We start from the raw sequence: 26,605 nt of genomic DNA on the forward strand, positions 1-26,605 counted from the left end.
TAGCAGAGGAGATATTGCATCTCTTGCTTTGGGCATATTCCTCATGCCTGGAACACTTTCACCTCGTTTTTGCCTTCGGGCCCCCTTAGCTTCAAGGGTCAAGATTCAGTTAAATTCACATCCCAGTCCCTGTTAATTCTAGTGCCTTTTTCTCTTTCACTCTTGGCCTTTTGTATGTAGCTTGTTTATACATACTTGTTGTCCCTCCCATTAAATTGTGAGCTCCTTGAGGGCAGGGCTTATTTTTTTCCTCTTTCTGTATCTCCAGTGAACAGCACAATGCCAGGCATGGGGTAGATGCATAGTGTTTGTTGATTGACTCTATTCTGAACTCTTCTCTGTATCCTCTGGGTCACCTGTGTTATTAATCCTGAGCAGATAACTCAAATCTGTTCTGCTAGCCCATGTCTCTCTTGAACCCTTTCTGCATCATGAGCTGCCCGCCTGTGGAATGTCCTGTTGGCACAGCAGATTCAGTATTTCTAAAGCAAACTCCCTAATTTTTTCTCGGTTTCTGACCTTTCCTCTCTTAGAGCTAAGGCCCCCATCAGCCTTCTAGTCATTTCCACGGGGAATAATCCTCTTCTCCTTACTCATGTTCTCCCATTTCTGGTGTACTGTCAGAACTTGTTGGGGCGTTCTTTATGCATCTCCCTCGTATTTATTTCCCTTTCTCTCCCCTCCATTTGCCCTTGATTTGTTGTCCAGACTGTTAGGAGAACTTTGCTGATCTCCCTCCGTCAAGCCTCTGGTCCATTTTCTACACCGATGCTAAAGGGATTCTCCTAAAGTGCAGATTTCATTTGCCTTCTGCCCCACTGGAGAAGCTTGAGTGGTTTGTTTTACTTTAAGGATGAAATCCGGGTCAACTCTTCTATTTGCCATGTAAAGGGCTTCCCGTCCTGCCCATCCCCTGTCTGTTCATCTGTTCACACTTGACTCTTGTGTCCCCTCAATATTGACCTATCAGTTCTGCTGTCCACATAGCACTTTACTCTTCTCTGTGCCTCTTCTCTTGCTCTTTCCCATGTCTGAAACACTTCTCCCAGAGGCAATGTGAAGCACCAGCTTCTTTATGAAGTCTTTCCAGGTCCCCCTCATTCTCTCAACTACCTTGAATTTGTTTTATGAATTTTCTTTATATACTGCTGTGAAGTCCACAGCCTCATTACAATGGAAGCTTCTTAGGGGTAGACTTAAAACTTTTTCGTATCCAGAGTACTTCAGTCATCTGATTGATTAATCTGTCAACAACAAATTAGGAAACAGTGATTTGGATAGGAAACATCTGGTTCCTAAGTAATTGTGATACTTTTATAACAATCTGTGATTAAAAATTGGAGGCCAGAATTTTTTTTTTTTTATAGAATGCTTTAAAGTTTGCAGAGTACTTTGCATAATAAAATTGAATAATAATTGAAAGTTTGTTTTAAAAAAAAAAAAACTATGTGACCCTGGGCAAGTCACTCAATCCCAATTGCTGCAGCAAAAAAACAACCACCACCAAAAAAACCCCTTTCATACATTATTTAAATTAAACTTCTGGTCTTACACTCATTTCAGAGACTAAGGAAGCAGCGTGGGGTAGTAAGAGACAGAAAAGCTGATCTGAAGGAACAGAAAGCTTGGGGGCAAGTCATTTAGCTTCTCAGTGTTCCAGATCATTGCTGTCAAAGCCAAATAGAAACATATCCCTGTTTGCATGTATTGACTTATATTAGGTTGTATTGTGTTCTTACTTTGTTAAACATTTTTCTGTTGCATTTTAATTTGTTTAAAATGAGTTTGATACTCTTTGCAGAGAAGGTGCCTAATTGCATTGATAGAGGGAGAACTCTTATTTATTTTGGGTCAGTAATATCACAGGTCCAGTTTACAGAAGAGGGAAGCAGGCATTAGGTTGATTGGCTTGCCCATTATCTACCCCTATAGGGTAGAATTTGGGTCCCCTTCTCCTTTAACAATCTTCCTATCATACTACACTGTTTTCTGCTTCCAAAAGTTTGCTTTTTACTTAACTAGCTTAAAAATTATTTTAAAGGCCATAATTTTTCCTTTAATCAATCTTATTCTACTTTAGAATACATGTAACACATAAGCATTGTTTGTTATATTTGTTTCAAAGACATTTATTGCATCTATAATAAACAAAGCTACATTCTGATTCTCTCTTAATGGAGAATTACCTGTTCTAATTTTCAAGAGTTGTGCTGGTGTCATTTGTACTGATACTTACATCAAGAAGTGTGTGTAAATGTGGCTTTGTTTTTGTGTGGTTTTAGCTATACAAATCCCTGTTGGACAAGATTGGTTTAGAATCCATTACTTCTATTCGTTTTCTTGGAGAAGACAGAAGAATATTCATTTCTAAAGACCTTCTGAAGCCCATACAGGTAAACTTCAAATTAAATCTGCTGTAAACATACAACAATTAAAAAGTTGATCTTACTACTGGGTTCTAGCAGTGGGTTATCATACCTAATTAGCTTATAAAAAAGAGCCATCCTTAAGCTTTAGGGTTGACAAGTTGAGACTTTGCTATGGGTTCAGCTGTTGCTATTATTTTGGGAGAGAACAGATGGTAGTTATGGGAGTTAGTTTCTCCAGCCAGTAAAGATCACAGGCTCATTTACATATTATTCCACATACATAATTCCACAAACTTCCCTTTCTCTCAAGAAAATTGGATTGTAAGGATGATTTTTCCCCCCTTCTTTTCATGTATATCTTCTATTTTATGCTGCCTTTTTGAATTTTTTTTTTTCCTATAAGATTGCCATTTTCATATTTATTTGACTGTACCTATATGCTAATATTAGAAGAAGTTGTAGTAGTACTGTTTTGTCAGCCCTGGGGAGTTCTTCATTTACAAAGTTAAGTAGTTAATTCTCTTGTTTCCAGCAGTTCAGTCAATCTGAATGTCAGACTATGTTAACTACTTACTTTTGGGGGTTAAGGGACATTAAAATAAACATCAAACACATAAAATCTACCCCAACTTTTGAGCCTTTAACATGGCAGAAGCAAAGAAATTGTGAAAGAACTGACAAGCACCCAAGAGGCTTGCCTTTGACCTTCATCTGTTTTCATGATGGTTGAAAATGTCAGAAACTCCCCTCCCTTCCACCCCCCCCTTTCTTTTCCTTCTTCCGCTCCTTCCCCTCTTCTCTCTGCTGCTTACTTCTAAACACTTCTCTATGTCCATCCGACAAAATTCAGATACTTGATGGCCTTCAATAACATTGTTTGTGCCTTCCCTCATTACTAGTTCTTGGTTTTTGGATCCTGGAGTTGATACTGTAAGACAGTTCTTTTTGCTTTTCTTCACTGAATCTAATGGGCAACTCAGCTGTTATTACTAGTCTTAGAAAGCAGCAGAGACATTAATTGATAAAGGAACTGACCCGAGTCGCAGACAGCCAGTTTTTGTCAAAGAAAAGACTGGAGTCCTGGCCTTTGTTAAACTGAATTCCTCCATACTCTATTCCAGCTGTTCTTTCTCATATGACTTCGGTTTCCCGTCCCCGTTGAGTTGCTCACCCTCCCTGGTCTTAGAGTGTGCACCCCCTTGGCCCCACCCCCCTTTATGTTGTTTCCTTCCCTTCCCCCAGTTCTTTAGGCAGCTTTCTATCATTCTCTGAAGTTTCTAATGAACTTTTCTATTCAGACCTCTTTTAAGTATTTTTTCATTAAAAATTTATTTGACACTTCATAATTATCAGAATCAACATTCAGATAGATGGTCATTCATGGCAGCATAAATCCCAAATTAAAGTTTTTTTAAATGAATACATATTTAACAATATATGGTCCATTTGTTACCCCTACTCCTTCCTAATCTTTGTTGAACTTAACTTCCTCTGGCCTTTCACATTTTGCTTGTTCATCTCTTAGATGCAATTGTATTATTATTTCTCCTAGACTAGAAGCTTCACAAATGGAGGCAGTGTGTCTTATTCCTTCCTTTCACAATAGCTTATAGAGAATATGTGTGTGTGTGGGGGGGTATGTGTACTTGTACTCAGCTGCATAACTTTAAAAAATACCCTTTTTAAAAAAATTGCTACTTATTTCTTTTAACATTTGTTTCATCATTTTAATTCCAGTAAACATTGTTTCTAGTGGTCTGCCTAAGAAGCATGCAAATTGTTTGGTTTGAAAAATAGTTTAGCTGCAGGAAGTAGGTGGTAACTATTTACTTCAGAGATCTCTATTTTATCAGGATGTAAATGGTCTTCGACTTTCTCTTATGGATCATCAAAACATCAGTAAAGAATTTCAAGCCTTGATTGTCAAACATTTAGATGAAAGCCATTTATTACAAGGTATGTATATGTGTGACTTGGATATTTATAAGATATTAAGGCCAAGTTGATCTTTTGTAATTTTGATTGTCTCTCTCACCATGGTAAAGTTTTTTATTTTATGCTTCATTTGTCTAATAGTACTTAGAAATGCCTTCCTGCCCCCCCCCCTTTTTTTTTGATGCAAACTGTATTCTGTGGCAAAACTTGATTAATTCATGAATATTATTACAAAGAGAATTCAGAGTGCCTGAAATTGTCACATTTAATCAGCTAAAAGATGCACATCTAGCTAGTCTTGGCCATAGAGCAGCAAACCCTCAAAATATTAAGTCTTGCAAAATTGATATAATAGAAGAAATTTGGTATGCACAATCACATATTTCCCATTACAAAACATTATTGTCTTGCTCTGGCAGTTTCATAATAAAAAAGAAGTTTACTGAATCTTGTAAGCTAACTAGACTTGGTTTCCTCGGCAACTTAAACCAGTCTGATTTGTTAGTTTAGACGAGGTGAGATCAGGTGTGTTATGGCAAGTCTCAGGTGTCAGTGAGAAAAGGGTAGTCATTAAAAATTCTGTGTAACAATTACTATCTTTAAAAGAACACACCTATTCCTTCCAGAGATCCCAGATTTATTTTTCTCTCCATTTTTCCTACACTTAAGGCCAAGGAAAAGATTATATTGAAAAATTGGTGTTAATGGAATAACTAGATAAATTTTAAGGTTCCATTTTTCTTTTTTTCTTTTTAAGGTGACAAAAACTTAGTGGGTTCAGAAGTAAAAATTTATAGTTTGGATCCATCTACCCAGTGGTTTTCAGCAACTGTTGTAAATGGCAATCCAACTTCAAAAACACTTGAAGTGCGTTGTGAAGAGGTAATTTAAGCTCTTAGAATTTGTGAAGGGCGGGGAAGGGGATAAGTCTCCTCAGGGGTGGTCTTCCCCTGCATTGAGAGAAATGCAGAACCATTGTGGTATCCTAGTGCTTAATAGTTCTTTTTTTAATTCATTAAACATTTGAGGTCTCCTGGTGGACTAGGACATGTTTCTGCCTTCTCCACGATTCTGTTTTCCAGAGTAATGGTCCCTTTTTAGTCCTTCCTCACCTAAAGTGAGGAAGAAGATGCCTAAGTGGTTGCCCTAAAACTGAAATTAGAGCCCAGTGCTCCTCTCCTGTGTGGCCATGGACAAACCTGAATCCAAGATCAAATACAAACTGCTCCAGCCATGGATTTTGAAGCCATTGTGGCCCGGTTTTTCCTGGCTTGCCCGGCCTTCTGTTATTGCAGCTCTTCCTGTATTTAAAGGCTCCCTTAGAGCAAGAGGTTCTCTTGTCTGTTCCTCACTTGTCTCTATGCTTGGCACTGGCCATACCCCCATGCCGTGCTTCCCCCCTGCATCTCTTTCTCTTGGTTACCTTGGAGACCTATCCTAACATGAAGCCTCTCCTGGTACACTCCTTCCTTCCAAAGTCACCTCGATAGATGCCCATTGTTCCCCTGAGAAGTGGGGTTTCTGGGAAGAGCTGTTTGCTTTTTTTTTTTTTTTTTTTTTTTTTTTTTTTTTTTTTAGTATAATGCCTGTCAATTAATGCTCCTTGGTTCATGAATTGGGAAGATAAGACTCCAGCTTGAGGATTTCAGTAACAGGGAATTTCCTAACAATTTGAGGATGGTGTTTTGTGAACCACAACAATAAAAATTGGCTCATAGGGAGAGTTCCACCTGTATTGTTTGGCTGTTAAGTTCCTCTACAAATGGCTTTTGTCCTAGTGAACAATTTTAGAAAATTTTCCCCTAGTAAAATAACTTTTAAAAACTTTATGCTTACACTCTTTTTGTCCTTTGTTTAAAGATTCCAGCTCTAAAAATTGTTGATCCAGCACTAATTCATGTTGAAGTTGTTCATGACACTCTTGGGAATTGTGGTAAGAATTAATTGCTTGGTTCTTCCAATGCATGCCTTGCCTTCATTTTGATATTAGAAAAGAAAAAGGACCTTGACAAGTCTTTAAAAATATTACTTTTTCCTTAAAGTAATATTTCCCCCCCAATTATGTGTAAAAACTTTTGAAGGTGTGTGTTGGGGGGACAGCAAATGGAGTTAAGTGACTTGCCAAGGATCACTGATAAGTGATCTAGCTGATAAGTATCTGACTCCGCATTTGAATTCAGGTCCTCCTGATTTCAGGGCCGTTATGATATCCACTGTGCCATCTAGCTTCCCCTTATAAGAAGGTGCTTTATATATATATATATATGATTTAAAAAATTTTATATATATATATTTGATTTTTAAAAGTTCCTAGTTCACTGCCCTCTCCACTTCCTAGGATGATTATCAGGATAATTGGTTTGACAGAAAGCCTTGTTTTTGTTTTTTTGTTTATAGGAAAAGCTAAAAGAGTAAGTGCTGTAAAGCGGAAGTCTTCGGAGAACAAAGGAGGCCTCACCCCAAAGCTACCAAGGCCTTGCTCTGAGGTAACCCAGAATTCTTTTTACTAGGAGATTTCAAAGCGTGGCAAGGCACCCGCTCCAAATACTAAAGGCTAATGCTTGGTAGAGGACTTTGCCAGGAGCAGATAGCTATTCTTCCACACCAACAGGTGGTGATAAAATAACTTTTACTTTGTATTGCTTGGAGTCTTCCAGTCCGTTTGAACTTCAATATTTGGAGGTGTTTTCTGGAGGGACTGATCAAAAGATGAGCTTTTGGGGTTTGTTGAGGTCTACAGTATTCTATAACGTGTACCTGTCTTCAAAAGTCTGCTAACATTCAAGCTTGTTAGCTTAGTAGGGATATTAAGGTATATTAAATGGTTGACTTCACTTTGCCTTGTGTCCTATTACAGTATGAGGGTTGTATCTGAAAGCTCCTTCATGGAGTATATTCCAGATAATGATGGTGAGCTGGAACCATGGAATATAATTGCAACAGTGATCAAATTTAGGAAGAGAATCACTTTCACCATGGTTATTAACAAACTAACCTGTGCCAGGATCAGTTCTTTTCTGCATTCAATTAGCTTTTTGTTTCAACTTTATTCATTATAATTTTTTTAAAATGATGCCAGGATTAAAAAAAAAAACAACCAAAAAACTATCCAAATATATTTATATTTAATTTTAAAATCATCCGAAGTGATACAAAGTCCCTACCCTGTAGGAACTTTGACCTACAACTAGCTACATTGATACAACTAGGACCATTGGGTAACATCCTTGGGTAACAGCCAGGAATTGAATGAAGGGCAAGGAGCTGTGTCTAGACAGCATCTACAGGAAGGCTCCAAGTGTGGAAGCAGGGTGGTAGCTGCAGCTCAGACCTGAATGTGAATCTAGGATCATTTTAGAAGACGGGGTGCACACTGGTATCAAAAGTTAGGACAGGGAGTAAAATAATATCAGTTTGGCAGTTTAGAACCAGTCAGGACAGTAGGACACCTAGACCCAAGTAGGAAGAATTAATTGAGCTAAGAATTCCTAAATTTATTGATCTGAATATAATTTGAGTCTGACTGAGCAATTAAAGTGGAGGACCTTGGGATGAATTGATGGGGAGAATGGGATAGTTACTGACAGCTGATGATAGATGGCAGCTAAATCAAGAGCCAACAACCTAAGCAGCAGTTAATATAGGGGAAGGTGTATGCCTCAATGACACCATTTTCCTATTAATACTTTTGTATATCCCAGTTGGGTGCTTGTTATCTTTATTCGACAAGAAAACTTATGACTTGGAAGGCCACACCAGGAATTGAAGAAGCATTGACAGCCAGCTTTACTAGTAAGATAAACCCATGTTCCCAGAAGTCACGCTCAGAAAGCCAGTTTTAAGCAGTAGACAATTTATGTCAAGGGAAGTGACACTGATGTCATTAAGGATCTTACTGAGTGCTTTTTTGTTTTGGTGGGAGGAAGAGGAATCTTGTGTGTGTGTGTGTGTGTGTGTGTGTGTGTGTGTGTGTGTGTGTGTGTGTGTGTGTGTGTGTGTGTGTGCATGTAGAGTAAGAAGTTGGTGGGAATCAGTTTTATTGAAGGTTAAGTTGAATGAATGATAGTCTTCCCAATGTGGTATTTTGATGTGTTAAGTTGTAAAGCTGGTATGGTAGCATGAAGAGGGTATCATGGATGAACTCGGTGTCTTTGTCAAAGGGAAATCATGAAGAAAGTACATTTTGAGTCTTAGATGGTAAAATTCAATGAAGGGTCTGTGGAGCTCTCAGTGATTGAAAATGCAGATATCCACAACCAATTGGGGGATAGACGGTATGTAATATATAGAATTAAAATCCACCTGAATTTCCTGTGGGCCATAGCGTAGGCCTCTTCCCCCCCTACCCTCCTCCACCCCCGCCTCACTTTCTCCTGCTATTAAACAAGGAGGAGAAACATTCACTGTAAAAACAGTTTCTCATCTTTGTTTTCTTTCTAATCTTGATTGCACTTGTTTTGTTTGTGCAAAAACTTTAATAATTTATTATAATCAAAAGTATTCCATTTTGCATCTCATAATGTACTCTATTTCTTGGAGCAGATAAATTCCTCCCTTCTTCAGAGATTTGACAGATTAACTATCCCTTGCTTTCATAATTTGCTTATAGTATCACCCCTTATTTCTAAATCATCTGATGTCATCAATCTAGGTCAGTGGCAGATTTTGTGATTCCATGGTAAAAATATTGGATATTTGACCAAGATTGAAATAGTGCAATTTTTTTTTTTTTTTTTTCACTTTAAAAGTTTGTCAGAAGTGCATTTATGGCGAGTATACCATAAAAAAATCTGTCATTCTCTGTGAAACAGATTTAGTTGAATTGACATATTGAAAGAGAGAACCTGATGGGGAAGAATCATAGATTTAGTGTGTCAAAGAAAGGATTTTCTGGACGTTAACTAGTTTGATAATTGATTTCAGTACCGTATTGTGTTTGCTGTAGTGAAACTTGTTATGGGAGTGTTATAGAAGCTACCTAGTCTGAGGTTTCTTTTGGTGTTTAGGATAGGGTCCTGAGAACTTTTTATACAATATCTTGAGGAATTCTAGCATTGCCCATTTCCTGATGGTGGTCTATGGTCTGCTAGATTAGAATATTCTTTAAATTGATCGCATTTTCTTGGTTAGTATTGTCATGAGTACTAGAGGATACCACTAAAAAAAAGTTTCAGGTAAGACACATTAACCCCTTCACTAATTAGAGACCAGTACTTGGTTCTTGCTGTTTTTCAGTCTTTGCTGATAGCCTATGGAAATGTGAACATTTGTTTGGTTCATTTTCTGTTTAAGTGAAAATCACCCAGCTTGGCTGGGTCTGGTTTGTGTTAGCAGAATGATGACATTTTTACTGCCTTTTCTTGTCCTTGAATCCTCTCTTTGGTAATTGACTCTTTGCTTAGAAACGGCTGAGCGCAGTGGATGTTTGTCTCTCTTAAGTTTCTCAGGAAGAAATTATCCACAATTGATCCCTGATAATGGGTAGCTCTTTATAAAAACAAAATCCAATTAATGTTTGCATTCAATTTGCTAGGTATGGTAGAGGCCTGGAAAAAGAAGGAAATATTGGGACAGATAAATGGGAGTATTGTACCAATGGTTAGGGAGCCAAGTGCTCATTGCCAGGTCTGATATTGGAAGATTATCACTTAGGATGCTCAGGACAGTTGAGCCTTCTTGAACAAAGAGGTGATTTGAGGTCATCTTTGGGTAGCATCCCAGAATCATTTGAGTCTGAGAATGGAATAATTTAGATCCAGTGATTTTTAGGTCCCATAAACACTTAAAGATGGTTCTCTAGGGCAGAAAAGGTAGGTGAATGACTCATTCCAGAAGCTAGCTAGTAAGAGACCTGAGACTAGAGTCTCAGATCTTATGGTTCCCAATTCAGTATTCCTTCCCTTATAGGAGAGGAATGGGTAATTAGCTAAAAAGCACTTAGAGATAAAACATTGTAGCAGTGGTGAAAGGAGGGCTGCCTCCAAAATATAAAAGGACTCAATTCCCTAATAATGCCAAATGTGAACAGATGTTTTTCATTTTGAGAAGATTTGATGACTACTTAAAATAAATCAGGTATAAAAACCTTATATACTTGTAAGGTGTATTTACTAAGCAACTACTAGGAAATTTTTCTTAAGACTGGGCAACTGAGTGTTATCTTATAGTTAGAAATGAGCCCTTGAATGACAAGAATTGTGTAATTATCTCTTCTTTAGATTTACTCCAAAACAAAAAAGACACACAGTGAATGATGGGTTGGGAATAAAGAGCTATGTAAAGTTGGTGGGAAGAGAGGTTGGTAAGATTTCTGATTATTTAAGGCAGGCAAAGATAAGGGAGATAGAGCATTCTATGCTTTAAACACAGGCCATGGAGCTGAGGTTTAGAGGTTCAGTCTATTCTGCTGCTAAGTCCTTTGATGTTGGGGAACACTTAGAAGTGTGAATTCATTGCTAAATATAGAATGCTTTTTCCGAAGTTCGAGTCTCCTACTTAGAATTAGGCAGCTGTCACAATCTTTGTTGGCTCTAGGCCACCAAATAGTCCCATCTCTATCAGCCTCCCCTGTCTTTTGTGAACCAGAGTTCTTTAAGGCTGTGTCTGTTAACTTTTGGTGGATCTTATTCTAAATAACTTCTATTCCTTCTGATAACTGATTTTTATAATGTATGACTTAATCAACATGTGATAATTTTTTTCCAGTTGCCCACTTAATTCATCATAATATATCTTGCTTGGGATGATTTAACTATCTTAATCGAGTATAATTTTGAAAGCTTTTGGGGAAAGATGCTTGCCATCAGATAATAGAACTTGTTTGAGTGACAGTTCTTGTAGGCTTTGACAATATCTGCTGCTTTCAGTTACATTATAATTTGTGACTGAGCTAGTGCTTTTGCTCGGTGTCGAGGATCATTTCCAGAAGAGTCTCTGTCTTGATTGTTTGGTATTGATATCTTTCAGGCCCCTTCTAGTCCAGGTCCTGGCCAGTCTGTTTCCACGCCAATTTTTAGGGAAGTGCTTCCTGGATGCACCGCAACTACTCCAGCTAGTAAGGATCTTAGACAAAGCACTCCTCCAGCAGCTAATTCTCCACCTAATGTTGGAGCACAGTCTCCTCGAGGGTAAGTTGGTTAAATATAAAAACTTGAAAAACAGTGGTTTCTAGTGCCCTGATCTTAGTTTTACCAAGGAGGCCAGAGTGCATAATGCATGATCAAACTGCCAGCTTTCTGAGCATAAGGGAAATGAGAACTGCCTCAGGAATGCCGATCTTTGGCCCTTTTATAATAGTGCTAGGTTGCCTCAGGAGAAAGGCCTCTTTGGTTTGGGGAGTTGAGTTTTAGGAACAGTGCTTCCATTCTCACCTTCTCTGTTTCTGTTCTGTATTTATGCCCTTCAGAGATCAGGCACAGAGTTTACCCGAAGGATTTTCTTCCTCTTTAAACATAAAGACAGAGACACCAATAGTGAGCACAGAAGTGGAGGCACTTTGTAAGCAGCCAACTCAAGTTGGAACAGGGGACTTAACAAACCCAAGTGAACCCAAAGTGAACTATACCCAGTTGAAGACTTTGAACGAGCTTCCTTTGACCAGCACACAAAACTATGATGAAAGTGAAAAGAAAAGCATGATTGAATCCTTAGTCAAATCCCCTGTGGACTTTTCTTTGGAGGACTTACGGCCACTCACACAGCAGCCACAGGAACCTTCCCAGGAAAGATCAGAGGGGACAGAGACTTCGGAATTGCAGAAGCACCTAGACTGTAAGCCTTCCACATCGGAGATCTGTGCCGCTCCTGCCAATGAGCCTGCAGAGAAAGCCCCACTTCCCAGCCGGCCTCTCAGTGCCCTGGGAAGGAGGCTTGAAAACTCTGCCTTTTTGTGTCCTTCTCTCTGGGGCACTTGCAGAGAGACGGCCGTCAGCCTGAAACAGGAAAGTGACATGTGGCACACCGGCAACAGCAGCAAAGTCCAGAGCGGTAAGTGGCCTTCCCCTTTTGGGGTGATGTACCTTTTTTAACCTCTAAACCTTCTTAACTGAATGGCAAGCTCTTCTAGGTCAAGTATTGCCTTCCTCCTATTCATTTTTGTGTTTTCTCTGCATTACATCCTCATTCCTTGAATAGAGTTAACACCAGAAAAAGATCTATCAGATCAAACATATTTGAGTTCTGTACATTAAGCACTGAGCACCACGCTAGGACAGACAGAGATGGGAGATAGGTAGCAGAATAACAGAATAATAGAATAACAAAGTAACAGAAAGTCAGGATGAGTGAGGAAGAAAAGCTTTTGGGGTTAGAGAGCTCATGTTCCAGCTCTTTTCCCTTAATATCCTGAAGGCTCTTGCACAGTCTTTAAAATACTGTCATCTCCCCATTCTTTTGTCTAGGACTTTGCTGGCTGACACTAACACACCCTTTTCCCAACCATGTTTCCCCAAGCCCCTCACTTGACTGACCTGTTCTTAGCTTAGTGTTTAAGATAACACAAAGAGAAAGCACATGGTATTTCAATACCATTATAAAATATTTTTAAAACTACTCACAAGCCCTAGGTATAGAACCATTGCTCTCTTTTCTCTCTGGGACATGACCCCATTAGTTCTCCTGGGTGTAATTATCTGTGTGCATATGGTTCACAGATCTTTATGTACAGCTCCAGATTTCTCAGAGACTTCTCCAACTCACCAGGTCCCCAAATAGATTTCTTAATCCTGCTCTTGCTGGTGGCCTTCTCAGCTTCTGTGCCATGGGACATTACCTCTACTCCCTTGTCCTTCCTTCTCAACCTGGCTTTATCTGACCTCCATTTTACGAGAGGTTTGTTGGTTTGTGGGAAGTTCGGGAGTCACAAATGCAAGAGGAGAGAGAGAGGGTCTGATGGCCCACAGGCCGAGGAGGATTTGGCAGCGGAGGGCTCTCCACTCACTTGGATAGAACAATGTCAGGAGAATGATGAGGCAGGCAGAGAACAAGTCCTGCCTTCTAGGAGTTCCCCGTCTAACATGTACAAACAGGGCTGAGCAGGAGAAATTGGAGAGAAGTGCACATTGAGGAGGATCAAGATCGGGCTTCCACTGGGCCTTAAAGGAAGCCCAGAGATGCATGACGAGGAGGGAGAGACTGAGAATGCAGAGGTGGGCAGCAAGGGCAGACCAGGCTTGCTTGTTGAATTGCTGGGGGAAGGAAGTTATAAGGTGGGGAAAAATAGGGACTGGTGTCAGGTCTGAGGATCTTTGGAGGCTGTAGGAAGGAATCTAGATAGGGAGAGGTGGAAGATTGAGTCTGGGGAAGGGAAGTTGAGGCTGCAGTCTGTTACATAGAATGAGCCAGGGTGAATGATAAATCAGATTTGGCATTGGGAGTTGAGAGCAGAAAAGGATGGCAGAGATTGTGGATGATGAAGGAATGGCAGAAGAGGAAGCTTGTAAAATTGCCCCAGAGCCCTCCTCTGAGATAGGAGAGAGAAAGAAGAGATAAGAGGGTTGTTAAAGAGGGAAGAAAATGTGATGGCTTCTGTGGGAGGTGGGAGAGGGGGTTGCTTAGTGAATAACTGGGAGACGGCCTTACATCAGTAAGGATCCAGTGGAAGTCGTATGATATGGCTGGTGGGAGTGACTGAGGGCTGTGTCTGGGAAGGGATGAGTAGCAATAGGAAAAGGCTGTAGAGTGCAGTTTAAATGGTGAGCCATGAACTTGAAGCTGGAAAGGGGTGGATGAAGGGATTGGGGAGTAGGACTGAGAGACAGGGAGAGACAGACAGAAAGAGAGGGAGTGAATCAGGGTGAAATAAATGCAGGATATGACTGAGGTTGGGAAGGGTAATCACCTGCAGAACTTCAGGTGGGAGCATCCAAGTCAGCACAAGGACGGGCCTGGGAGGGGGCAGCCACAGTTGGGCTGAGTGGAGTGAAGCTTTCTGAAGAGCTGGTCTAGTGAGCTGGGCTTTGGGGAAGTGGAAAATTGCCAGACAGACCATCAAGCTGTGTCATGCTCAGGATGGGGGTGACACTCTCTTGTCAAGTTCTTCAAAACTCTTTTGAAATGAGTTTTGTGGAAAATCCTTCCATTCCACTTTTGGGAGTTTTTGGAAGAATCTTGAACTCACATCTTAATGAGGCCTTTTTTTGCTACCTCAGCTAACAAATCCTAATGATCAGTTTTCCTCTGATTTCCAGGTCAAATCCCGTGTTTACTTTTTACTTCTATTACTTTCTTTGCTATTTGGGTTAATTTGTTGAATCCTTCTGTACTGGTGCCTGGTAGGGAAGGTGTGGGAGGAGGAGCAGCTCAGTAATGACCTGAGCTGTCCTTCTGAACTTCCTCTGTTTGTTACAGATTTCCTGTTTTTCCAGCTGTAAATTGTGCATCATAATCCCCTTTTTCTTTTTGCTGGGTACATCACAACCTCCCTTGTTTCTGGTTTATATGCGTTTGACTACTTTTAAAATTAAATTTGGTAATGGTTTGTCCTTTTTAATTGGTCTCTTAAAAGTAACTCAGCTTTTAATTATTTCAATTCTTTTGTTTTCTGTTCTATTAATTTCATCAACATTATAATTAACACTCCCTTTTTCTCTTTGGGTTATTTTGTTCCTTTCCTCATTAAATGTAGATTAAATCAGATTACCTTAAAATACCCTGATAAAAAATTTCTTTCTGAAAATGACTCAGAATCTTGAGTTGTAATATTCATTATAATTTTTTTTCTGCTTTCTGTGATTCAGATGTTTAATCATGTTTTTCTATTCTATCTGCCTCTTTATTTTTTCATTTTAATGTATTGTGGGCTGACATTTAATATGTAAATATTCTGCCTTTAAAATTTACTTGAGTTTTTAAAAATCTGTATACTTGAAAAGAATAGTTCTTTCACTAAGTTCTCTATATGTCTCCAATTCTAGCTTATTAATTTATCTATTCATCTTCTAATAATATGTTTGAGATCTCCCACAAATGATTTTTTATGTAGCTTGCAAAATTGTGAATTTTTCTCTTTATTTATTAGGTAGAAACTAAAAATAGAACTTTATCATTTTTATTATTTCATCACAATACGCTTGAGCTATTAATGTATTCTGATTTGAATTCATGAGACTCGGATTTTTGTTACTGCTATCTCTGAGGCTGCAAGAAGATCTGTATTAGGCAAGTTTTTCAATTGATTTCTTTTTAAAGCTTTTTGTCTTAGCTTGCTTCCTGCTGCCAGCAAATAGCTATGTTCTCTTTTAATCGGCTCCTCACTTGTTTTTTCCTGTGGGTGAATTCACTTCACAGTCACTGATACAATTGGTAGAATTCAATGTCTACCATTAGTTTGTTGAAAGGGAATGTACTTAGAAACAAAACAAACAAACAAAAAAAACCAACTAAACTTAAAATTAAAAATAATTCCTATACTTTTTAAATTTTGGCATTTTTCCTCACTACTATCTCTCCCATCCCCAGGTAACTGGCTTGTTTTTTCCATTTTCTTACCCTGTCCTTTGTTTTTTTAAAAAAAAACTATTTGTCTCTCACTTCATTTCTCCTCCTCATCACATTTGATGTTCTGTAGTTTTAATAAGTTACATTCTTAGCTTATTTCTAATCTTCAGGGACTTGGATCTCAGTAGTTAACAGTGATTAAGTAGTTTTGAGTATAAAGTTCTTATCTCTTAGGTGGATTTTAAGGTGAATGATTTTTAGGTTATAAATCTGAATGCATAGTTTTACAGGGAGACAATTTGAAATCAATCATTAATCATTTATATATACACATTATACATCATCCTCTTGTCCTTTTTCTGCCTTAGGTAGAATTGCTTGCTTTCTGGTGACTTGAAGGATTTTTTTCTCAATCACTATAGTTTTAAAGTGTGATCACAGCTGATATAGCACTGTAGGTTTATGTGCTTTGCCAAGCTAGTTGAATTGTAAATTTCTTACTTGATGTTCTGTGACTTTTTTTCTGTTTGTATTGTGATCTTAGAGAAAAAACAATCTTTTATTTTAAAAGATTTTAAAAATTCTTTTTATTTAAAAATTTTAAATTCATTTTAAAAAATTAAGAAAATTCCCTTGATTCATCTAATATGGGGTTTCTGAAATGTTTCTATTGGCAATCCTTTTTCCGCCCAAGAAATTTTGTTTGTTTTTTGCTTTTTGCTAAGGCAGTTGGGGTTAAGTGACTTGCCCAGGGTCACAAAGCCAGGGAGTGTTAAGTGTCTAGGACCAGATTTGAACTTGGGTCCTCCTGACTTCAGGGCTGGTGCGCTATCCACTGCGCCCCTCACCCAAGACATTTATGTGAAATATGAGGTAGTTTCTAAATTTCTTTTTCCTTTTGGTGTTCATTGGTGTTTCCTTTTGTTGTTTGGTGTTTTGGTGTACTTTGTTACTTCCTGAGGGTCAGTCTTTTTTTAAAGTTGTGTTCAGGAATTCAGTTTTTAGGTAGTTTACCATAACCATTGTCTGTGGCAAGGTGAAAAAAGAAGTTAATGAAAGTGATAGAAAATTGGGGGAGGGAAGGGTCCATCTCCCTGTTTTTTAGACTCTTCCTATTTCCCTCCATCATTAACATCCATAAAGGGAAGTGACTTGCCTTGTTTCTTTTGTTTCCTGTTCCTCAACTCTGTGTTATCGTGTTAGTTTGCCCAATGAATCTATCTCTTTTCTAAATAGAGTTCTGGGAATAAGGCTTTCCTTCTGGTTTTCAGATCTTGCCCTTTGGAACTCAAGCCCAAAGGGGGCAAAGGTGTTATGCTTTCGGGATCCCCAGTCAGAAGTTGAACCAAACCAAATTGTAAGCTTTCTAGTCTCCTCGTTTCTAAATAGGCTTTTTCCTATATTTGGCCTGAACTATTAGGGTTTTTCTCCCTTTTTCCATATTTATGACCTTTACAGAAAAAAACAATCTCAGTTCATCCTTTCTTCCCATTTAAAAATCTATTGTTATCTTTCCTCAGAGAATATCCATTAAACACTTAAATACTATTCATTTACATGGTAGGATCAGACTCGAACACCTATAATATACACTATGAAGAAGAGACAAGGACCGAGAGAGCAGTTAAAAAAAAAGTTTTGAGTTTAAAGTAATAGAAACATTGCATGTAGACATTTAGACTAATTGTTTATATATGGTGGCAACATCTGTAAAATGAATGCTTAGAGTTGGTTTCTTTTAGAATAACGTAGTAGTTGGAAAGTGCTTTAGAGAGTATAGGTTCTTTGGTCTGTACTTTACAAATAGATTGGCCAATTCATTTCTTGCTGATGAGAACCTCTGTGTAGTCCAGCTCCCTCAATTAACAGTGCCTCACCTTAAGTTTGCAGCAGTGACAAGAAAAACCCAGTAAGAGTCTGTGGCCCAGTGTTCTCTGCATGATGCTCGCCTTCTGTGACATCTATCTTCCTGACGGGCCATTTTTGTCCTAGAAATGTCACCCTGAAACATCCTTCCTGTCTTTAGCTGTGACACGTGCTGGCGGTGTTGTAGTGGTGGATATAAGCAGTATTGATTTTTTTAAAATAGTTTTGGATCGAGGGGTGACTGATGGATTTGACTCCATAATTGCATACTGGGGAAATAAGAGTTTCCCCTGAATCATTAAAACGATTTTTAAAGCTGTATTGATGCACAGCATCTGAAACTTTGTTGTGAGGAGTAGGCAGGTGCACAGAGCCATCTGTCTTGAGCCATTTCTTAGTTGAGTATGTCAATCAAAGAGTCTTCCTTCTTTGTCTTTGTTTTCCTAGTCACTGCTCGGAAGTCAGTGTTGATGGACCCAGCCAAGGTCAAGAAACTGCAGCAGAGTGGTGAGGCCTTTGTACAGGATGGCGCCTGTGCAGCGATTACTGCAAATCTGTCCAAGTGCCGAGAGTGCCGGCTGGATAGCTACCGGAAGGACAAGGATTCCCCTGTCTTTTGCAGATTCTTTCACTTCAGGAGGTGAGCCCTTTTGGGAAGTGAACAGAGCAACTCTTTGGTACAAATTAATTCATTCTCTGTTGCTTTTCATTCATAGATGGTATAATTCTAGAAATTAAAACAAAAAATGAGACTTTAAATTCAGCTATTATCTGGGGAATTTAATATTTGGCTCCATATTCTTTTTCCTTTTCTGTTTTTTTAAATTAAATTTTAAACTGCTTCTGAGTATAGAAAAAAGGCTACCTTGTTTATTGATAGAAATTTGTTATAGCCACTTCCACCTTTAAACTCCTATGATTTTTGTTTATATATTCTTTCTATAAGATGGTCCTTTATCTCAATGAATTTTACAAGCATAATTATTTTTCCATCACCAAAACAGTGATTTACATCTATGAAAAAGTGGCTCTGGGGGTTTTAGCTGGGAAAGTATTCCATTTTAATGGGGTAGCAAACTTTGGCAATGATTTAGTTAGTTTTCCTTTCTGAGCATCTGTAAAATTATTTTTGATAATTGTAACTATTATACTACTTAGAAATTTTATCATGATACCAACAGGTGAGTGTATTGGGACCTTAAATTTTCTGGTTTTGTTCTTTTAAGAGGAAAAAGTACAATTATTTACATTTTTAATAGCAGTCAAAGGGGCCAAGTGATAAGAGGAGGAAGTCATTATGTCATTTACCAAAGACTCATGGAGCATAGTTTTCCAAAATTTTTTGACTGGTTAGAGTGATGATCGGGTTTGCTCTTGTGAGTTTTCTTATTTCCTTTTCATTTCAAAATATTTACCTGAGCCATCTTTTTTCCTTCCACTTGGAAAGTGTTATTTTTCTGTTAAAGATCAAATCTTCTGCCTCTTCTTGATTTATACCATCTCACTTCCACTAGGATATTGCCTTGTTAATCTATACCTCTTTCCTCTAACAGCAGCAATAATCTGTTTTTCTATTATCACTTCTTTTTCTCGCAGCTTATTGATAGGTTGAGGTTTTAGAAAAAAATCTTGCTTAATTCTGCTCTGTTGCCTTCATTTCTCTTTCCTTTCTGAGGGTATCCCTCAGCTCTTCTCTGTATCCCTTCAAGTATCATCCTTACTCAAGTGTTCTCTCTTGACAATTTAGTTTGATCAAGTCCCTCCTCTCCCTCCTTGCTGAACATTGCCTTCAGATGAGGCTCATCTAGGACCCAGGCTGTCACCTTTTCGTCTCCTCAGTCATAACTTACTGCTTACTTTGAGGAGCCCATCATCCAGATTTAACTCGCTGTGCCTTTTCTACTTATCTTCCAGAAACATGGACTCAATCTTAGTGATTCACTTATGTGCTATGTTTTTCACATTCATTCATTCCATATTTTAAACTTTCTTCTTTGGAAATGTATCTTCAAACCTTCTAAACCTTTATCTGTCCCATTTTACTGAGAAAACAAAAGAAGCCATCAGAGCCAGCCCTTCTAGCTGGGCCTTGAGGAGCTTGCTCTCTAGATGATCTCGATCTCTCTCGATCTCTCTCTCTCTCCTCTCTCGATCTCTCTCTCTCTCCTCTCTCTCTCTCTCTATCTCTCTCTCTCTCTCTCTCTCTCTCTCTCTCTCTCTCTCTCTCTCTCTCTCTCCGGCTTTTTTCTCAGCTGCCTATAGAAATGCTGAGGTTACATCCCCTTCTTAAAAGTGAAATCAAACTCTCAGGGAGCTTGGCAGTCCCGTTAACATCCTTGGAAGAAGCTTTCCTGTTTCTGCTGCTGCTTTTACCACCCACTTGTGATTTCTACCCCTAGCTCTGGACCAAGATTGTTCTGAAGCTGGCAGCATCCTTGACCTCTGTTCCTGAGACCCTCTGTCCCCCAGCTCCTGCCACTTTTGTCCAGGCTTCCTTGATACCTGAATTTCCTCCTTGGCTGGGAAACATGTCTCTCCTTGCACACTTTCCTAATGTTATGTCCCATGGGTTCCAGGATTGTTTCTCTTCAGGTTCCATGTCTGTCAGAACTTTTGTTCAGTGAATTATAGGCCCTGAAAATAAGTCCAATACAGAGCTTCTTTCTTGTCTAATTTGGCTGAGACCATTGAGCACTGCTTTTGACCCCATACCTCCTGCTTTTTGTGAAGCCGAGGCCAAGGCCAGGTCTCCGTCTCCTGCTTCTGCCCCTGCCCTGAACTGTGAGCTGTTCTCACGTTGGAGCATGTTTTCTCCCTTTGTTCTCTAAAATTGTCTCCTGCTCTTATTTCACTTTACTTTTCTCTCTCTGTACATGTTGTTGGTCCCCAATAGAAGGTAAGCTCCTAGAGGACAAGAACTGGCCATTTTCTTTGGACACTCTTAATAAATGCTGAATTCTCCTCCCAAAAAAACAAAACAAAACAAAACTAAAAAAAAAAAAACAACAACAACAAAAAAAAAAACAACAACCTGCCCATGATCTAATTAGATCTATATTCAATTGTTTGCCCTTTTCCCAGTCTTCTTTTCTACATTTTCTTAGAAATAGCTTCCAGATAAAAGCTAGAAAGGACTTCCTTTTTGGTGGGTATTCTTTTTATTCCTAAATCTGCAATGGTTCACTTTAGCCAACAGCAGTGGTATTAAATCAAATAAAAAGTGGGGGCTGCTAGCCTATGCAGAAGGCTCCCTACAAAATTCCTTTTTGATTTCGTTTTAAAATGAAGTGTTCTCTGTGCTTTGTGTTTTTATTGATTTTTGTTAAATATTTTAAAAAACAAGTTTTCAACCAGTATCTATTTGGTTTAATCCCTTTGAGTTTGTTGCCAAAGAACTCCAAACTCAAACTATTGGAGATCAGAAAACATTTTGGAAATGTATTTGTGAAGAGGGAAGACAGAAAACTGCACCAGGATGGTGACCAGTCATGATATAACTTATTATCTTCCTAATTTTATTGTCTTTCTCCACAGGTTACAATTTAATAAGCATGGTGTGTTACGAGTAGAAGGCTTCTTGACCCCTAACAAATATGATATGGAAGCCATAGGCCTGTGGTTGCCTTTGGCCAAAAATGTGATGGGTACCGATTTGGACACTGCAAAATATATTCTTGCCAACATTGGAGACCATTTCTGCCAGATGGTGATATCTGAAAAGGAGGCAATGTCAACCATCGAGCCACACAGTAAGAGCATCTTTGGAGGAGTGGGGCATTTTAAGATGCCTTGACCCCTAATTTCTCTATTTACTTTTTAAAAGTAATATATCAGAATTGTAAGGAGAAAATGTTTTACTTCTTGTTTGGACTATTCATGACTTAATGTCACAGTAAAGTATGCAGTTGCTTTACTAATTACCAACAAAGGGTAGTAGTTGTGTTTTCATGTGGAAAAGTGTAATTGCATAAAGACAAGAGGGCTGAATGTAGTTAGAAATCTGGATAAGAATTCCATCTCTGCTTTTTAAAGTTAAGTAAATTTGGACAAATCTTCAATCCCTCATCTCTGAAATTGGTAAAACTACCCACCCATCCTTTGTGGTGAAAGATAAAATGAATCCTGTACATGAAAGTTTTATAAAATGTACAGTGTTGTACCAGTAGAAGGAGTTGGTTTTATTTTTCCTGTGAGAAATAATGCAGCAAAAGTTACAGGGAGAAAAGGGAGAGTCATTTTTTCTTTTTCTCTCCTCACTCCCTCCCTTTGTTTTTTGATAACTTGAGCTTTTATAAAGAGAAGGGGTGATGCCAGACAAATAGCAAGGCTGGCTCTGGAACCACCTGAGACAATAACCCAACCGAGGAGGAACTGGCTGTCTGGTGGAGAACCCGAAGGAAGCAGCCTTAGGTAGCTTGCTTTTGTGAAATTAGTAGCCTTGATTGGAGAGGATGAATGGGAATACCCAGTGCAACAATTGGTGGTGTTCAGGCATTTCAGTCATATCTGAGTCTCCGTGACCCTCTTTGGGGTTTTAGCAGAAATGCTGGAGGGGTTGGCCATTTCCTTCTCTGGCTCATTTGACAGATGAGGAAACTGAGGCAACTAGGGATTAGTGACTTGCCAAGGGTAACACAGCTAGGAAGTATCTGAGACCATGTTTGAAATCATGAAGAGGAATCTTCCTGACTGTGGGCTATCTGAGCCACCTCGCTGACCCCAACATAGCAAGTTCTTGGGTTGGAACTTGACGGGCTCGGAAGATGGGCCAAATCCAAGCTGGAGAGAGAGGGATGATTGTCAAGTCCTTTAGAGAAGAGTTAACAATGTGTGCTAGCACAGTCACCCCAACTCCCACCACTGACCCGATAGATTAGTGTCAGAGTCAAAATCCTGAATTTTTATAATCATTGACCAAGTTGCTGCCAGAGGAGATGCTGGTGGGTGCTTGGACTGAACAGAAGAGAGAGGGAGTATAATCTCAGCACTCTACTTGCAGTCAGGAATGACCCTCGGATACTTAAGATGGTGTGACTTTAAGCTAGTCCCTTGGCCTTAGTTTTCTCCCTTGAAAAATGAGAGAGTTGGACTTGATGCACTCAAGAGATCTTGGATGTCTTCTAGTTCTAAATCCAGATGTCCATAATTTCATAATATATAACAGTGTAAAGAAAACTGGATTGCAACAAAGGAGTTATTATTAGGTGATGACTAAGGGTCAGTAAAGTTCTCATTCTCTGAGAATCATCAAATCTCAGTTGTGTCTCACTATGGGACTTGGGAGCAAGGCATTTTTCCTTTTCCACATCTGTAATTTATTTCTTGTTTGCTTGCTTTTCCATGAAAAAACAGAAACTGAAATCTAATTCAAACACATGGAGTTCTCTTACCTTTTTCCTTAGTCCCCCCCACACTTGTTATTTTAATTGTAACTTTCTTTTACCTATTTTCAACCAGTTGGGGAGATTCAAAGAGAGGAATATATGGCATCATTTTAAATTTTGATGAAATCCTTACTACTATGATAGTAGGAGAAAGGCAATAGAGGTTTTGGTTTGACTGAAGTGAGAATATTACTGTTACTGTCAAATTGGACAATTTATGCAGATATTCTAAGAAGTCATTGTCCACTCTGAAAAATGAAAAACAAATTACCAGCTTTCTGTCCCAGCCTCTTCTAAGAAAGATGTTTTTTCCCCCATCAGGACAGGTGGCTTGGAAACGTGCTGTTCGAGGTGTTCGAGAAATGTGTGATGTCTGTGACACTACCATCTTTAACTTGCACTGGGTGTGCCCTCGCTGTGGGTTTGGGGTGTGCGTGGACTGCTTCAGGATGAAGAAGAAAAATGTCCAGCAAGGTGAGGAAGGACTTGTTTGGGGACTCGAGGCCCTCCTCTGAAAATGTAGCCTCCGTCCCCTTCTGCCTGCTCCTTGAGAACATTTGATGTTACTTGAGAGGTTTTCCAATGGCGGTGGGCAGCTGCCGACTCAGGCGGTCACTGGACTTTTGCTTGCAGGTGGCACGTACAAGACGTTCTCGTGGCTTAAGTGTGTGAAGAGTCAAATCCATGAACCCGAAAACCTCATGCCCACACAGATCATTCCTGGGAAAGGTAGCGTGGGGCGCCGCTTTGGGAAGGGCGCTGGGAGGGCTGACAAAACTTGAGCCATTTGGTTTTGTTTTAAGACAAATCCACATGGTGCATTATCAGCTTAGTCGTGGCCCCAAAATGATTTGAGCCTGGGAGAGGCAGGTTTTGGGGGCTTCTTAGCTGGGGAGTGGGGGTGTAAGGAACATACACATGCCTTTGAGAAAAATGCGTGCGACAAGATCAGCTTCAGTTGTGATCTCATTGCCCGTCTTTTTTGTTTGCCTTTCTCTGTAGCTCTGTATGATGTGGGAGATATTGTTCACTCAGTAAGAGCAAAATGGGGAATAAAGGCAAACTGTCCTTGTTCGAATCGGCAAATCAAACTCCTCTCGAAGCCACCTCCGAAGGAGGACACGAGACAGGTATGGCTGCTGTCCCAGGCCCCGCCGCCATCCCCTTGTTTGCCAGATGACTTGGGAGATTTTGCTGCCAGGAGTGTTGGGAAGGGGATACAGGCAAAGAAAGGTTGCCGTGTTTCATATCAGAAATTCTTATTCACACAGAGCCCAGCAGAGATCACAGCTTTTCAAGCCAGAAAATTAGTTTTTCAGCACTTAGGTATAAAGAGCACCAATCCCTCAATGGAGTGCTTCACTTTGGAGACATTAGTTCTCTTTGAAATAATGAAGTAAGCCAGTAGTATGTGAATAAATGAGTGAAAAAGCACTGATTAAGCTCTTGCTGAGTATTATGCTAAACACCAGCCCAAGGAGAAGAAAATGTCTCCTGCTGTCAAGGGAGCTTCCAGTGGAGTTGGGAGAAATAAGCCAGCTGCATGGGAGCTAGAAAGAACTGGACTTCATGGTCACCAGGAGAGAGCCAAGGGCATCGCTTGGTTGAACCACAGTCCTGAGACTCTTGTGGGCAGGAGGTGGAGCACTGAAAGGAGTAACATGGTTGAATAACCTCGAACCACTGTTGAGCTCTCGGGAAATTGAGATGGATTCTGGACTGGAAGTTGTAGTTGAAGGGGCAAGGACAGAGAGTCCTTGATCCACAATGGGTACAGAGAGAAAAAAGTCAAGTGAAATAAAAGAGGGTCCAGGAGAGGTGGAGAAATGGGAAAGAATAAGGGACGCCCCCACAGGGCTGGGTTTTCCCACCATCTAGCTATCTGCTCTTTCTAGTTTCTAGTAGTTCTGAGTTAATTGGAGAGCACTTTTTCAAGGTTTTCTGTGTGCTTCAGGGCAGATTGGGGGTATGGGCTTCACCCCAAAATAGTCACTAATGATTTCTTAATTTGGAAGGCAGTCTCTAGTAGAATGTTTTTGTATTCCTAATTCTTAATACTTGTATACAGTAGGTGTTAAATGATACTACAGGAAGCTATCCTTTCTTGCCTCTTTCCTATGTAAGATTTTTTTGTAGATGCCTGCTCACTAAATTCTCAGATGACACTGAGCTCTTTGTTTTTTGGGTATTTTTTTTTTTTTTTTTTTTAAGTCAGGGTATAAAAAGCTCTTGACAGAACATGGGGCCATATTGAGTAAAATGAAAGCTAATAAGAATAAATGTAAAGCCTTGGTTTCCAAAAATCATCTTTGGTATGAGGTGGACAAGGTGCTGTTCTTCAGCAGACCCTCTCCAAAAACTTCTGATACCCTAGAATCTTCCTGGAAATTTGTAGCCAAGAAAGGTGCTGGAGGGAGGCTAGCTTAGTGTCTGGCCCCAGGGATGTGATAGTTGTGCTACTCTTCCCATCACCAAGATATGGTGGCCAGTTGTGATTCTGAATTTTAAGGAGGATAGAGAATGTATCCAGTGTGGTCAAGGATGGTCTCCTAAATATTAGGAATATTTAACCTGGGACCCATTCTAATATCCTAGGTAGCACTTGAACATTTGAAAAGTGCTTTCAGATATTCCTTGGAGAGGTAGGTTGCAGCTGAGGAGATGGAAGGCCAGGGATATTGCCACTTATTGATAGTTTTCCTAGCTGCATTCAGTGTCAGAGATGTTCAGTGAACCCAAGACTTACGGCCCCAAGGCTGGCTTCCTTTATGTGCCTTGTTCACTCCTGTCAGATGAGCTTCCCCCATAGGACAGAGTTAGGAGAATGAGTGGAAGTTTCTGGCCTAGATTTAGGCTTGCCATGAAGAAAAGATTGATAACACTTGGCACAGCACCAAAGGGTAACAGGCTGTCTCAGCAGATGAAACTGTGTTTCTTTCTTTTCTTTTTTACTTAGTAGTATTTTATTTTTTCCAATTTTATATATATATATAGTTTTCAGAATTGACTTTTATAAGATTTTTTTTTTTTTTAAGCTGGGGCAGTTGGAGTTAAGTGACTTGCTCAAGATCACACAGGTAGGAAGTGTGTCTGAGGCCAGATTTGAACTCGGGTCCTTCTGACTCCAGGGCTGGTGCTCTATCCACTGCGCCACCTAGCTGCCCCTACTTTTATAAGTTCCAATTTTTTTCTTTCTCTTCTATCCCTTCTTCATCTCCGAGACAGCAAACAATATGATATAGGTTATATATGTACAATCTTTTTTTTTTTTTTTTTTTTTTTTTTTTTTTTTTAATTTTTTTATTTTTTGCTGAGGCAATTGGGGTTAAGTGACTTGCCCAGGGTCACAAAGCTAGGAAGTGTTGTGTTTGAGGGCAAATTTGAACTGAAATCCTTCTGATTTCAGGGCTGGTGTGCTCTATCCACTGCGCCACCTAGCTGCCCCTGCTCTATCCATTGTGCTACTTAGCTGTCTCTGTACAATCATTTTAAACATTTTTCCATACAACTCATATTTTGAAAGAAAAATCAGAACAAAGAAAGAAAAAAAAAAAAACCAGAAGGGGAAAATAGTATGCTTTGATCTGATCTACATTCAGTCTCCATAGTTGTCTC

At 39.4% G+C, this 26,605-nt stretch overlaps 1 protein-coding gene across 1 annotated transcript in view; it reads left to right on the plus strand.

Annotated features, from left to right (window-relative positions):
* The window catches only part of KDM3A (lysine demethylase 3A), a 60,397-nt gene that overhangs the window by 20,597 nt on the left and 13,195 nt on the right, over positions 1-26,605 (plus strand). The window contains exons 4-15 of the mRNA XM_074285669.1: positions 2,283-2,393; positions 4,223-4,325; positions 5,062-5,186; positions 6,165-6,237; positions 6,702-6,790; positions 11,271-11,431; positions 11,710-12,290; positions 18,054-18,246; positions 21,141-21,355; positions 23,312-23,464; positions 23,624-23,719; positions 23,993-24,120. Coding sequence (XP_074141770.1) covers positions 2,283-2,393; positions 4,223-4,325; positions 5,062-5,186; positions 6,165-6,237; positions 6,702-6,790; positions 11,271-11,431; positions 11,710-12,290; positions 18,054-18,246; positions 21,141-21,355; positions 23,312-23,464; positions 23,624-23,719; positions 23,993-24,120 — 2,028 coding nt within the window. The remainder of the gene's footprint in view (positions 1-2,282; positions 2,394-4,222; positions 4,326-5,061; positions 5,187-6,164; positions 6,238-6,701; positions 6,791-11,270; positions 11,432-11,709; positions 12,291-18,053; positions 18,247-21,140; positions 21,356-23,311; positions 23,465-23,623; positions 23,720-23,992; positions 24,121-26,605) is intronic.

The sequence above is a fragment of the Sminthopsis crassicaudata genome, chromosome 2 (genome assembly GCF_048593235.1).
Source record: "Sminthopsis crassicaudata isolate SCR6 chromosome 2, ASM4859323v1, whole genome shotgun sequence".
In the NCBI taxonomy this organism is placed as follows: domain Eukaryota; kingdom Metazoa; phylum Chordata; class Mammalia; order Dasyuromorphia; family Dasyuridae; genus Sminthopsis; species Sminthopsis crassicaudata.